The sequence below is a fragment of the Oncorhynchus keta genome, chromosome 1 (genome assembly GCF_023373465.1).
Source record: "Oncorhynchus keta strain PuntledgeMale-10-30-2019 chromosome 1, Oket_V2, whole genome shotgun sequence".
NCBI classification, from domain to species: Eukaryota; Metazoa; Chordata; class Actinopteri; order Salmoniformes; family Salmonidae; genus Oncorhynchus; species Oncorhynchus keta.
This window is the reverse complement of record NC_068421.1, coordinates 49,094,839-49,110,199: the sequence shown is the minus strand read 5'-3', so window position 1 is coordinate 49,110,199 and position 15,361 is coordinate 49,094,839. Positions and strand designations below refer to the sequence as shown.

General features: G+C 42.6%; 1 protein-coding gene across 2 annotated transcripts in view; it reads right to left on the bottom strand.

Moving 5' to 3' along the window:
* The window catches only part of LOC118384519 (PEX5-related protein-like), a 160,265-nt gene that overhangs the window by 54,153 nt on the left and 90,751 nt on the right, over positions 1-15,361 (bottom strand). For both annotated transcript variants that reach the window (XM_052526575.1, XM_052526577.1), the window contains one exon: positions 7,128-7,239. In XM_052526575.1, coding sequence (XP_052382535.1) covers positions 7,128-7,239 — 112 coding nt within the window. The remainder of the gene's footprint in view (positions 1-7,127; positions 7,240-15,361) is intronic.

Sequence of the window (15,361 nt, the reverse complement as noted above, 5' to 3'; positions counted from 1 at the left end):
ACTGCAAACTCTCCTTCCAGACTCACATCAAACATCTCCAATCGAAAATCAAACCAAGAGTCGGCTTTCTATTCCGCAACAAAGCCTCCTTCACTCACGCTGCCAAGCTTACCCTAGTAAAACTGACTATCCTACCGATCCTCGACTTCGGCTATGTCATCTACAAAATGGCTTCCAACACTCTACTCAGCAAACTGGATGCAGTCTATCACAGTGCCATCCGTTTTGTCACTAAAGCACCTTATACCACCCACCACTGCGACTTGTATGCTCTAGTCGGCTGGCCCTCACTACATATTCGTCGCCAGACCCACTGGCTCCAGGTCACGATGGCAACACCCATCCGTAGCACGCGCTCCAGCAGGTGTATCTCACTGATCATCCCTAAAGCCAACACCTCATTTGGCCGCCTTTCGTTCCAGTACTCTGCTGCCTGTGACTGGAACGAATTGCAAAAATCGCTGAAGTTGGAGACTTTTATCTCCCTCACCAACTTCAAACATCAGCTATCCGAGCAGCTAACCGATCGCTGCAGCTGTACATAGTCTATAGGTAAATAGCCCACCCATTTTCACCTACCTCATTCCCATACTGTTTTTATACTGTTTTTATTTATTTACTTTTCTGCTCTTTTGCACACCAATATCTCTACCTGTACATGACCATCTGATCATTTATCACTCCAGTGTTAATCTGCAAAATTGTATTATTCGTCTACCTCCTCATGCCTTTTGCACACATTGTATATAGACTGCCCATTTTTTTCTATTGTGTTATTGACTTGCTAATTGTTTACTCCATGTGTAACTCTGTGTTGTCTGTTCACACTGCTATGCTTTATCTTGGCCAGGTCGCAGTTGCAAATGAGAACTTGTTCTCAACTAGCCTACCTGGTTAAATAAAGGTGAAATATATATATATTTTTTTAAATTGTTAAAGATCTCCCTAACAACACCCCTCCACCCCTCCCAAACAGGGCAAATACAAAGTTTGGTAATATTATGACAGTTTGTGCTGTTTGTGCCGTCATTCTGTTACATAACGTTGCATCTGCACTGTTCTTCAAGTAATATCACAAAGCATGATCATATTCATTTACCAGCTACAGTCATTTGGAGAAACATTGATCAAACTATTTATCAATGTTTTGATCAAATGAATCAGTTATGTACCCTTGATAGCAGCTAGCAGCTAGCAGCTAGCTATAGCCATGCCGATGTCATGTCTTTCTACACTAATATCTGACTAACTCATAAATATGAAGTTATTTCAGAATGAAAGTAAACTGGATAGCGAACAATCTTTTGTGGTATTATGTTATCTAGGTATTCCCAGTTAGATCATGGGTTTTCACTTATTGCATCTGCATGCTTGTTGTCTTCTCACTACTGCTTTCGTTCGTGAGCTTGGCTGCTCATTCTAAATAGTATAATCTGATCTGTTCAAAACAGTGTCAGGATGTGCAGTGGTGATCTTTTTTTTTCATGCAAAAGTAAAATCGGTGTATTTATGCTGTTGTTCAAGTACACAGATGGCTTTCTATACAGTGCCTTCAAAAGTATCCACACCCCTTGACTTATTCAACATTTTGTTGTGTTTACAACCTGAATTTGAAATGGATTAAATTGTTTGTTTTTCTCTCACCCATCTACACATAATACATAATGGCAAAGTGAAAACATGTTTTTAGAAAAATGTGCACATTAAATTGAAAATCTAATTTACATAAGTATTCACACCCCGAGTCAATGTTTTGTAGAAGCACCTTTGGCAGCAATTACATCTGTGAGTCTTTCTCGTTAAGTCTCTAAGTGCTTTCCACACCTGGATTTTGCAACATTTGCCCATTATTATTTTCAAAACTCTTCAAGCTTTGTCAAATTGGTTCTTGATCATTATCTAAACAACCATTTTCAGGTCTTGCCATAGATTTAAGTAAAAACTGTTAACAAGGCTGTAACGATGTGCACTGAGAGTCTGGAAGCAAGTTCAGGAAGTGAGTGTTTCAATAAATAAACACAACATAATACAAAATAAGAAACACAAACAACGCACAGACATGACACAGGAACAGAAACAATAATGCCTGGGGAAGGAACCAAAAGGAGTGACATATATAGGGAAGGTAATCAATCAGGGATGTGATGGAGTCCAGGTGAGTCTGATGGTGCGCTTAATGATGGTGACAGGTGTGTGCCATAATGAGCAGCCTGGTGACCTACAGGCTGGAGATGGAGCACACGTGACACGGGCACTCAGGAACATTCACTGTCTTCTTGGTATGCAACTCCAGTGTGGATTTGGCCGTATGTTTTAGTTTATTGTCCTGCCATAAGGTGGATTTCAAATCAAATGTTATTTGTCAGAGAGAACAGTCTATGACTAAGGTGGCTGGAGTCTTTGACCATTTTTAGGGCCTTCCTCTGACACAGCCTGGATGGCAGGAAGCTTGGCCCCAGTGATGTACTGGGCCGTTTGGACTTAGACGCACTACCCACTGTAGTGTCTTGACGGTGGAGTCGGAGCCTGGATGGCAGGAAGCTTGGCCCCAGTGATGTACGTGTCTTGCGGCAGTTGCCATACCAGGCAGTGATGCAACCAGTCAACCAGTTGTGTTACAACCTGAATTCGAAATGGATTAAATTGATGCTCTCTGGTGCAGCTGTATAACTTTTTGAGGATCTGAGGACCCATGCCAATTCTTTTCAATCTCCTGAGGGGGAATAGGTTTTGTCGTGCCCTCTTCATGATTGTCTTAGTGTGTTTGGACCATGATAGTCATGTCACAACATTACTAATAAACACAAATCATTATTGTGCTATTTATCGAATAATTACCTACTACGTTTTAATTATTACTTGATTCAATTAATAATGTAACAATTAACTCATTAGGAATTTGGGCACCACTGGTAAAAGTTTGTTTAATGAATTACCGTTTCCCAAATTAACTCAAGAATATATCGATATCCTACCAGTCATTAATTTGTCATTTCTTCATATCAGTCTCATTCTGAATATCGTAGACTCCGTAAATCGGCACAAACCCGGGTCTCAATGATCATTCCGTACCACACAAGTTGAGTTGATTATTTATTTACTAACAAGCTAGAGAGAGAGATTTGTAAGCTACGCTTCGTTTAGCCCTAATACCTTGCCCCAAACTGCCGCCCTTACAGGTAAGAAGTAATACATGTATTTCCGTATTTAAGGTCTTCATCGGGTATCTCTATTTGGCCCAGGCCTTCGTGGGCCGGGTTCCGCTTGGTGATAAGGGTTCAAGGCCTTGTTCTTTGGATGGCCCTCTCCTTTGTTCTCGGGTATAAGTCTCTGATTGACCACAAGATATCACACTGTCCATCTTAGTGGTCTGTTTACTTGCACTCATTCTGGAAGAGTGGTCTCCTGAGGCTGGCTAATCAGCCATGTCGATGATCCCAGAGTGGTGATGAAAGCCATGTAGACGAACAATTATTTGAAGAGAATAACCAGATGGTCCTGCTTAAATTTACCTTCTTAGATACAGTACTGAGAACAGCTACTCAACCGTAGCATTGATTGTTAAGAGGTACCTTTGTCTTCTTCAACCTCATCTGCGTTTCGGGGTTGTGACTAATCGTAGACCTCAGCTGCAGCTCTTGGTCATCCTAGTCTGATATGTTCAATCTTAACTCAAATGCTTCATATCCTCGGGTAAAAAGGGGGTGTTTACGTCATGCTGACATACTCTCTGGGTTCCCTGGGGCACGTCCAGATACGAGGCAAGGTATCACAATTTACTATGATCTCGTTAGAGAACTAAAATCACAATCTTATCGTCACAAAAACATTCTCTTTACACTGGATATTTTCTATATAACGTAAAGTATGTAAACATGATATACACGTTGTGAAAACCCTTAAAGTTACAATGTTTTCATTATGACATCTTCATTTAGCATTTAATGACATCACAAAATGGGCATTCATCTTTCACATTCCATTTCTCATCATTGCCAACATTCAGAGGATGAAATATATTGTCCCAGTGCCCATTGTTTCATGTTGAAGTTTTTGGACAGTAAACACTTCACAAGGCACACAGACATTCGGATCACCCAATTTAGACACAAAAAGGAATCGTCTGCTGCCTATAGTTTACGATCGAGTGAGTTGTCATAAAACCCTCCCCTGCAGGAGAGAAAGAGCACTGTAGAGCTGATCCACTGTAACCTGATCCTTTGGAACATCACAGGAGAGTCATGACAGTGATGTAGGCACCAAGGATCTTGAAGCTTTCAACCTGCTCCACTACATCCCCGTTGATGTGAATGGGGGACGTGCCACAATCATCTCCATGTCTTAATCACGTTGAGGGAGAGGTTGCTGTCCTGGCACCACACGGCCAGGTCTCTGACCTCCTCCCTATAGGCTGTCTCATCATTGTTGGTGATCAGGCCTACCAATGTTATGTCATCAGCAAACTTAATGGTGGTGTTGGAGTCATGCCTGGCCATGCAGTCATGAGTGAACATGGAGTACAGGAGGGGATGCACTGTAAAGCACCACTGGATGTCATAAGGTGAATGCCCTGAGGGGCCCACAAATGTAAATGAGTACAGGAGGGGACTGGACATGCATGGCATGGCAGACGTGTTGTTACCTACCCTGTGTTTAGTCCTAGGGTCCTTAGTTTAGTGATGCACTTTGAGGGCAATATGATGTTGAACGCTGAGCTGTACTCAATGAATAGCATTTTCACATAGGTGTTCCTTTGTCCTGGTGGGAAAGGGCAGTGTGGAGTGCAATAGATATTGCATCATCTGTGGATCTGCTGGGGTGGTATGCAAATTGGAGTGGGTCTAGGGTTTCTGGGATAATGGTGCTGATTTGAGCCATGACCAGCCTTTCAAAGCACTTCATGGCTACAGACGTGAGTGCTACGGGTAGGTAGTCATTTAGGCAGGTTACCTTTAGTGTTCTTGGGCACAGGGACTATGGTGGTCTGCTTGAAACATGTTGGTATTACAGACTTTAGTCAGGGAAACGTTGAAAAAGTCAGTGAAGACACTTGCCAGTTGGTCCGCGCATGCTCGGTGTACACGTCCTGGTTATCCATCTGGCCCTGTGGCCTTGTGAATGTTGACCTGTTTAATGGTCTTACTCACATCGGCTACGGAGAGCTTGATCACACAATCGTCCGGAACAGCTGATGCTCTCATGCATGTTTAACTGTTGCTTGCCTCGAAGTGAGCATAGACGTAATTCAGCTCATCTGGTAGGCTTGTGTCACTGGGCAGCTCGCGGCTGTGCTTCCCTTTGTAGTCTGTAATAGTTTGCAAACCCTGCCACATCCGACGAGCGTCAGAGCCGGTGTAGTATGTTTCGATCTTAGTCCTGTATTGACACTTTGCCTGTTTGATGGTTCGTCGGAGGGCATAGTGGGATTTCTTATAAGCTTCTGTGTTAAGAGTCCCGCTCCTTGAAAGCAGCAGCTCTACCCTTTAGCGCAGTGCGGATGTTGCCTGTAATCCATGGCTTCTGGTTGGGGTATGTACGTACAGTCACTGTGGGGACAACGTCATCAATGTACTTATTGATGAAGCCAGTTATTTTTTTATTTATTTTTTAAATGTTTTTATTTCACCTTTATTTAACCAGGTAGGCTAGTTGAGAACACCTTTATTTAACCAGTTAGGCTAGTTGAGAACAAGTTCTCATTTGCAACTGCGACCTGGCCAAGATAAAGCATAGCAGTGTGAACAGACAGCAACACAGAGTTACACATGGAGTAAACAATTAACAAGTCAATAACACAGTAGAAAAAAAGAGAGTCTATATACATTGTGTGCAAAACGCATGAGGAGGTAGGCGAATACGCGTCTCTTTTACCTATGGATTTCACATGACTAGGCATAGGCCCACCCACTTTGGAGGCAGGCACAGTCATCAGAATGATTTTCCCTCCACAAAAGGGCTCTATTACAGACTAAATACTTTCATCAGCTGTCTCGGCTGACGTGGTTACATGTGGTCTGCAGTTGAGGCCAGTTGGCCGTACCAACAAATTCTCTAAAATGACATTGGAGTAGCTTATGGTAGGGAAATTAACATTACACTATCAGTCAACAGCTCTAGTCAACATTCCTACAGTCAGTGTGCCAATTGCATGCTCCCTCAAAACTTGAGACATCTATGACATTTGTTGGGGTGACAAAATGAACATTTTAGAGTGGCCTTTTATTGTCCCCAGCACCTGTGTGATGATCATGCTGTTTAATCAGCTTCTTGACATGCCACACCTGCCAGGTGGATGGATTATCTTGGCAAACGAGAAATGCTCATTAACAGGGATGTGCCAACATTTTTTGAGAAATACGCTTTCTGTGTGTGTGGATAATATCTGGGATATTTTATTTCAGCTCATGAAACATGGGACCAACACTTTGAATGTTGCATTTTATATATTTTTTTCAGTATAATTCCACTTTGACATTATGGGGTATTGTGTGTAGGCCAGTGACAATACATCTCAATCTAATCCATTTTAAATTCAGGCTGTAACACAACAACATTTGGAAAACATCAAGGGGTGTGAATACTTTCTGAAGGCACTGTAGATAGTATGACCATCTGTACTGTAGATTATCTGTTGATAAGCAACTGGCTAATAAGGTTAGGGTTAGGGTTAGGATATGGGTTTAAGGTTAGGACTAGGTTTAGTGAAGGCACTGTATCTTATTAAAGAAACTTGAACTTGAAAACTTGGCATCATATTTCTGTCATGCTGCTTTATTCAAAACTCCAACCATTCTGCGCCCCGGGTATTCAGCCAATCAGAGGCCTTGGGCACAGAGATGTATGGTATAATTTTGCAATCATTGGTTTCCATTTGGCATGCATTTTAAAGTTAAAAACCTGAGTTAGCATCCTGTTACCTAGAAGAAAGTGGTAAATAAGGGGCTGTTTGAAAGGGAGTCATATAAACATGGCCTTTGTTGGTTTTACAGGTGACACCCTGTTTTCTGTCTGAAATAGGTTACAGTGTTATGTCAGTGTTATGATATGCCAATGACTAATGCATGAAGGTGTGACTGCAGCCATCGGGGCTGGGTAGACAGAGAGGAGTGGGAGGTCAGTGGAGGTACCTGCTGTGTTTGAAGTCACTGGGCGGGCAGCTCCATCACACTTGGTCTCACAGAGAAAGTCGTCGATGGAGGGGCTTAGCAGGGGGCGGCTCTCTTGTTGCTCACTCACCAGCTGGAATTGCAAGCAGACGACACTGCTCAAACTCAGACACAACATGCCCCTTTGACCCTTCTCTTGGAAATGACAACGTGACCCAGACGTTATAACATGTGGTGATGTGTGGCCTTAGAAACGGTGTATTGTTTGCCCTACCCCCAACACACCTGCACAGACACACACACAGAAACATGCCACTCTATTTGACCCAGCCACTCTGATGTCCACTTCATTTGACAGATGTATTTTTTGTTATGAACTGTATCCACTCTGCACTTTGTAGTAAAAAAAAATGTAATTCAAACAAAGTGATGACATGATCTTATGTGACCCGCCAATCCTCCCCATCACCCCCACCAGTTCATGGGTGTTCTGTTTTTCCCCTGAGGACCCACAGCTCAGTTGAGTGCTAGCTCTGTGAATCCATCATTTGCCTCTCCCAGTGCCCATTTAGCCAGCCTTGGCAGAGGCGGAGACTTACGGTGTGTGTGTGTGTCCCCAAGTGTAATTGCTAAGCCATTAGCAGTTGTTTACCTCACTTCCCAAACCCATGCTAAAGCTAATCACCTTGCCTTTGAGGCATCCTTGGGCTGTCGCTGTAGATTTGCCAACACTGATGTGGCATATGTCACATCCCATCCATTATCATTACCCTGAAGTAGTTGCCACATGTTTAACTGGCCCATTTGCCACCCTGTGCTCTAGTGACAAAGCAGATTGAAAGTATGGATTTGGTTTGATAAAAATGGCCCCACCATCGTTATTTTCTGCTTGTGCCATGTGTACACAATGTTGTCGGAGAGGAAACATGACATTTTCCATCCGTGCTCTCCAGAGTTGTGTTTGCATGCAAAATCTTAATGAAGGTACTAAAGAATGTATTACAAGCTATGAAGTTGCCCTCAGCCTGCCATACAATACGCTTGATATGAAAGGCGCTGCCCACGGTTTCATGACCTGTCCGTATGTGCTCGAGCTAACATTGATGCAACTGTATCTTCTTGGAATGAATCATGTGGCTGGTTATTAGCCACTTCAAGCCAAATTGAAAAAAAAACCTTTGACCCCACCAATAATTGCTAAATTGGGAAACTGATTAGCTGCATCTCAGCATATTTGAGAATTAGTCTTATTCTTGTCAATTTGGGACAATAGGCTAGCTGACAAAGACATGGTCCTCCTTACTCAGCATTTTCTGTACTGTACAGTATCTCACAGAAAATTGTATGACGATTACAAGTACTTTTGTAGATCAATAGACAGACAATTTTCTCAGTGCGGACTTTTGTCTCCCTTTCAGAATGACACGGAAATCGATTTCCTGTAAACTTGTGTGAATAATAGCTCAACTCTGACGAAGATATTTGTCAAGATGGCATAGCAGTCAGACGTCCTTTGTCCTCGTCTTGTCGTGTCCCATATATATATATATATATATAGTTTACACCTTTCTTCAAAACACTCTCCTGCAACCCACCTTGCCAATTAAAAAAAAAAAGTGGTTTTACCTCAAATCTGAAATCCACAATAGAAGCTAGCCAGAAGCTAGCCAGAAGCTAACCAGAAGCTAACCAGAAGCTAGCCAGTTTACTGGCTAACGTTAGTATTCAGCTAACCACGGATTGTGGTCATCAGCTATCCTTTAGCTCGAAAATCTATCACCAGTTTTGTACAATGCGACTCAGACCAGAACCTATTTTTCTCTCCATATCCACGGATTTCAACCGCAAGCTCTGGACATTTACACCTGGATCTCGCAGCTAGATAGCTGCTATCCGTGTGACTGTTGGCTTATGTCGATCCCGGAGCAAACATAAATTATTCCGGAGCTAGCCAGCTGAAGAATTCCATCAGCCACTCCTGGGCTACAATCACGTATTCGGACCCGTTTTGCTGCCAATGCGGAGCATCACCGGGCCTTCACGACTGGATTACTGACGTTATCTGCCCGAGGGAGTTATCCAACTGGCCACTCCGTCGCGACGTTACCTGAACGCCCATCTGCGGCCCTCTAATCGTTAGCAGCCGATAAGACAGCTATCTGAATAGGTCAATCGGACAATTTTTCTTGGGTCACTATAACTTTATCTATTTTGCCAATTGGATTGATCCCCTCTACCACACGGAACCCCACTAATCTACCGACGGAAACGCACAAGGTGGCTAAAAACAGACCTCCATCCTATGCTAGCTTGCTACCGATGGCCCGGCTAGCTGTCTGAATCGCCGTGACCCCAACCAACCTCACTACTCACTGGACCCTTATGATCACTCGACTAAGCATGCCTCTCCTTAATGTCAATATGCCTTGTCCATTGCTGTTCTGGTTAGTGTTTATTGGCTTTTTTCACTGTAGAGCCTCTAGCCCTGCTCACTAAACCTTATCCAACCTTTCAGTTCCACCACCCACACATGCGATGACATCACCTGGTTTCAATGATGTTTCTAGAGACAATATCGCTCTCATCGTCACTCAATACCTAGGTTTACCTCCACTGTATTCACATCCTACCATACCTTTGTCTGTACATTATACCTTGAAGCTATTTTATTGCCCCCAGAAACCTCCCTTTACTCTCTGTTCCAGACGTTCTAGACGACCAATTCTCATAGTTTTTAGCCGTACCCTTATCCTACTCCTCCTCTGTTCCTCTGGTGATGTAGAGACGAATCCAGGCCCTGCAGTGCCTAGCTCCACTCCTATTCCCCAGGTGCTCTCTTTTGATTACTTCTATAACCGTAATAGCCTTGGTTTCATACATGTTAACATTAGAAGCCTCCTCCCTAAGTTTGTTTTATTCACTGCTTTAGCACACTCTGGCAACCCGGATGTAGCCGTGTCTGAATCCTGGTGTAGGAAGACCACCAAAAATTTGGAAATATTCATCCCTAACTACAACATTTAAAGACAAGATAGAACGGCCAAAGGGGGCGGTGTTGCAATCTACTGCAACATTAGCCCGGAGAGTTCAGTCCTATTATCCAGGTCTGTACCCAAACAATTTGAACTTCTATTTTTAAAATATCCACCTCTCTAAAAACAAGTCTCTCACCGTTGCCCCCTGCTATAGACCACCCTCTGCCCCCAGCTGTGCTCTGGACACCATATGTTGACTCATTGTCCAATCTATCTTCAGAGCTCGTGCTGCTAGGAGACCTAAAGTGGAACATGCTTAACACCTCAGCCATCCTACAATCTAAGCTTGTGGCCCTCAATCTCACACAAATGATCAATGAACCTACCAGGTACCACCCCCAAAGCCGTAAACACAGGCACCCTCATAGATATCATCCTCACCAACTTGCCCTCTAAATACACCTCTGCTGTTTTTAACCAAAATCTCAGCGATCACTGCCTCATTGCCTGCATCCGTAATGGGTCAGCGGTCAAACGACGTCCACTCATCACTGTCAAAACGCTCCCTGAAACACTTCAGCGAGCAGGCCTTTCTAATCGACCTGGCCGGGGTATCCTGGAAGGATATTGATCTCATCCTGTCAGTAGAGGATGCCTGTTTTTTTAAATGCCTTCCTCACCATCTTAAATAAGCATGCCCCATTCAAGAAATGTAGAACCAGGAACAGACCTGACTGCCCTTAACCAACACAAAGACATCCTATGGCGTGCTGCATTAGCATTGAACAGCCCCCTGTGATATGCAACTTTACAGGGAAGCTAGAAACCTATATACACAGGCAATTAGAAAAGCCAAAGCTAGCTTTTTTCAAGCAGAAGTTTGCTTCCTGCAACACAAACTCCCAAAAAGTTCTGGGACACTGTAAAGTCCATGGAGAATAAGAACACCTCCTCCCAGCTACCCACTGCACTGAAGATAGGAAACACTGTCACCACCGATAAATCCACTATATGAGAATTTCAATAAGCATTTTTCTACGGCTGGCCATGCTTTCCACCTGGCTACCCCTACCCCAGTCAACAGCACTGCACCCCCCACAGCAACTCGCCCAAGCCTTCCCAGCTCTTCTTCTCCCAAATCCAGTCAGCTGATGTTCTGAAAGAGCTGCGAAATCTGGACCCCTACAAATCAGCCGGGCTAGACAATCTGGGCCCTTTCTTTCTAAAAATGTCCACCCCTATTACTAGCCTGTTCAACCTCTCTTTCGTGTCGTCTGAGATTCCCAAAGATTGGAAAGCAGCTGCGGTCATTCCCCTCTTCAAAGGGGGGGACACTCTTGACCCAAACTGCTACAGACCTATATCTATCCTACCCTGCCTTTCTAAGGTCTTCGAAAGCCAAGTCAACAAACCAATTACCGACCATTTCGAATCCCACCATACCTTCTCCGCTATGCAATCTGGTTTCAGAGCTGGTCATGGGTGCACCTCAGCCACTCTCAAGGGCCTAAACGATATCTTAACCGCCATCGATAAGAAACAATACTGTGCAGCCGTATTCATTGACCTGGCCAAGGCTTTCGACTCTGTCAATCATCACATCCCCATCGGCAGACTCGACAGCCTTGGTTTCTCAAATGATTGTCTCGCCTGGTTCACCAACTACTTCTCTGATAGAGTTCAGTGTGTCAAATCGGAGGGTCTGTTGTCCGGGACTCTGGCAGTCTCTATGTGGGTGCCACAGGGTTCAATTCTTGCACCGACTCTCTTAACTCTGTTAACTCTGTTGTATGTGTCGAACTGCTTTGCTTTATCTTGGCCAGGTCGCAATTGTAAATGAGAACTTGTTCTCAACTTGCCTACCTGGTTAAATAAAGGTGTAATAAATCAATTCAGTATACAAGATAAATATGAACGTGATTGTCAGTGGATGACTAATTGTGGGAGTGTTCTGAATCTGCAGCAACCTGAAAATGCTGGCTCAGTTTACTCAATTGGAGTTTATTAGTGTTTTATCCTGCGCTGAGACTAACTAACTTTGTTTATTTCCAAGAAAGACAGTTTGAAGTTACCTCACTTCACCCTCTGCTGTTGTTGATTTAGTGCAGAGAGAGAAAGAGCTACAGTATTAGCTGTCTTTTTAGGCATGTTATTGAGCTTGAATAATAATCTTGTATCCTATAATTTTGTACTGTACTATGTTGTTTTAAGACAATTTGTACATTATCATATAATAGGTTGTCAAACAGTTATGAGGAATGCCAGTGTGAATACATTGTATGTTTGCTTGGGGAGAACAATTTGAGTTCCAAGATACCGGAACTGTAATAGCTAAGTGTTGCATGGAGGCACCTCCAGCCAAAAGTCATGATCGATTGTTTTATGAAGGAATTGAATTCCTCACTTAATTTCATCCTCCAAACCTCAAAGCGTAACATCCTGCTGTATAATTTTCAGCAAAATGGGCCCTTAATGAGAGAAGCAAATCATTTCGGAGGTCTTTTAGGGCCCCTGCCACTTAATTAGATAAGTTCCCCTGCATTCTATTACAAAATGTGCCTCACTTCTGGCACAAATATAAAAAGATTGCTGAAATTAATGGGAAGTATTAAGGGGACCAGCTAATGACAAGCTAATGACAAGTGATGGCTTTGAGAAGCACTGAGAGAAGGACTGCAGGATCTTACAAGAAAAACACGGCAAATTAATTAGCTGTTTTCATGTTGAGCTTTCTGTGAAAGTTCGGGGAGGTACTGAGAGCTAGACTCATTGAGGAGAAGAAACTAACTCTGTGGGCGTGGTGTAGCTTTGGCCGTGATCTGGGTAGCCAGGCAAATTAAATGTAAGCATTCATTATTGAAGAATACAAGGTATGAATGCCTCATGAGCTTAGATCAACTGTCATACCTCATCAAAACCCAAAATATAAGCTTGTTTTACTCCAATGTTTGTGAACAAAGTAAATGTAAACAACCACTGTATAGCTTAAAAATAAGGTTACAACTAAAATTGTTATATCATGGATGGTTAATCCTTGCATCCATAGTGTTGTCGTGTCTGTGACTATCATTAAATGTGAAGACTGTTATTTTATCAAATCAATTATCTATGTGTAATTATTATTACGTGATTAAACTAATCATGTAAACTTGAATTACTAGGAAGTCGGGGTACCACAGGAAAATTTTTATATAGTCTCTATTTCCCGACTTGACTCTTCAGATATTTTCATATCGTATCGATTAGTCTTCTATTAATGTATCATTACTACCTCATCAGTTCTCATTACTGAAGGTCACAAACCCTTGGATATCTGCACGAACACTAGCCTAAATGAGGAATCGGCGATATACAAATTGATCCCATGGCACTTATTGTAAGAGTAGGTGTGTTAACCCCGGTGTCCTGGCTAAATTCCCAATCTGGCCCTCAAACCATCACGGTCACCTAATAATCCCCAGTTTACAATTGGCTCATTCATCCCCCTCCTCTCCCCTGTAACTATTCCCCAGGTTGTTGCTGTAAATGAGAATGTGTTCTTAGTCAATTTACCTGGTAAAATAACAGATAGTTAAAAAAAATAACTAATCACAGAAGTACACAACAAACAAACAGTAGATATACACAATGCATTGATAAGTCCCTAGTGGGCTAAACTGGTATGATAGCTTGGTAGACAATGGAAAGGGGTGGGGACAGATAAGAGCGGGAAATACTAAATGGATTCACTACACACAGTTGATAATTATATTAATTGAAATGCTAATCCTTTGCACATGAACGGTCGCTCATTTGAGAACAATTGCAATGTATATATTTATGCCCGTATGTCGTTATTGTCTTCTCTGCTGGAATCACCGGTCTGACTGCTGAGGAGTCAGTTCATCAGTGTCTCTGTTTAACTTCCCCAGAAGTCACAATGTCTTTCGTAGTTGTCACTTTCTCAGCGGCTCTGGATACTGTCTGTTGTAATGGATACATCAGGCATACAGATGGTCGTTGCATCGAATAGATGATTCTGCTGTTGTCGGTATTCTCGTACTAGACTTACGTAATTTCCAGCTGCAGACTAGTAATTCTACGTCTAGGATTTGCTCTTATTCTGTAGTGATCGATAGTCTCAGAGGTTAACCATTTCCAGACGTGTAGCAAACACTACACGCTGTCTGGTCTTCTGGGGCTATAGAGTTTTCAACATGTACCGACAGCTCCATGTTTTCTAGTCTAATGGTCTATAGAATTGTAGCCATTCCAATGTGGGGACTCCCGACGTTCTCTGACTTAATGTACATTTTGTAGGAAGTGGATTTTATACCCTGTGGAAAAAGGGGCGATGCCATAAGCCTGATGTAATGTCTGGCCCACTAGTTCAACTTTATATGAACATCAATACTTCTGTAGCTCAGTTGGTAGAGCATGGCGCTTGTAACGCCAGGGTAGTGGGTTCGATTCCCGGGACCACCCATACGTAGAATGTATGCACACATGACTGTAAGTCGCTTTGGATAAAAGCGTCTGCTAAATGGCATATATATAATACTCTCATGTAGAAGTCTAACATCACATTACATCTTTTCACAAATACATTCATATTTACTCATTCATTTTATCCAACATCTAGACGTAAATCTGATCATTGAAAAGTATACACAAATAGAGATACAGTAATGTGGGTTTCCTGTCCTTCTTGAGATCACCAAATGAAAGACACTCGTCATGACTGTCCCTTAAGTGTCCATGGACAACTCCCACATTCTCAAAAATATAAATATTGTTTAATTATTAACATTTAATGTCCAAGGGTCTCTCTGTCTTCCACAGTTTACATTCCAACCTCGAACACTACAGAACATAGGGGCAGCGTATTATATGATAAAACAGCCGACTTCCCGCTCTCCCCCCCTATGAGAGGGAGCATGTTGTAGAGCGGACCCACTGTAACCTGATCTTGGGTTATCTGAAGAGATCATTCTATTTTTCCAACTTAGTTGAGGAGAATAAGAACAATCCAAAATGTATTTTTGATACTGTCGCAAAGCTAACTAAAAAGCAGCATTCCCTAAGAGAGGATGGCTTTCACTTCAGCAGTGATAAATTCATGAACTTTGCTGACGAAAAGATCATAATCATTAGAAAGCTAATTACGAACTCCTCTTTAAATCTGCATATTTATACAAATAACAATTAACCTGAGTCTGCACAACACTGCTAGGACCTAGGATCAAGGGAGACACTCACGTTTTTGAATAGTATATCTCTTGGCACATTGATGACAATAGT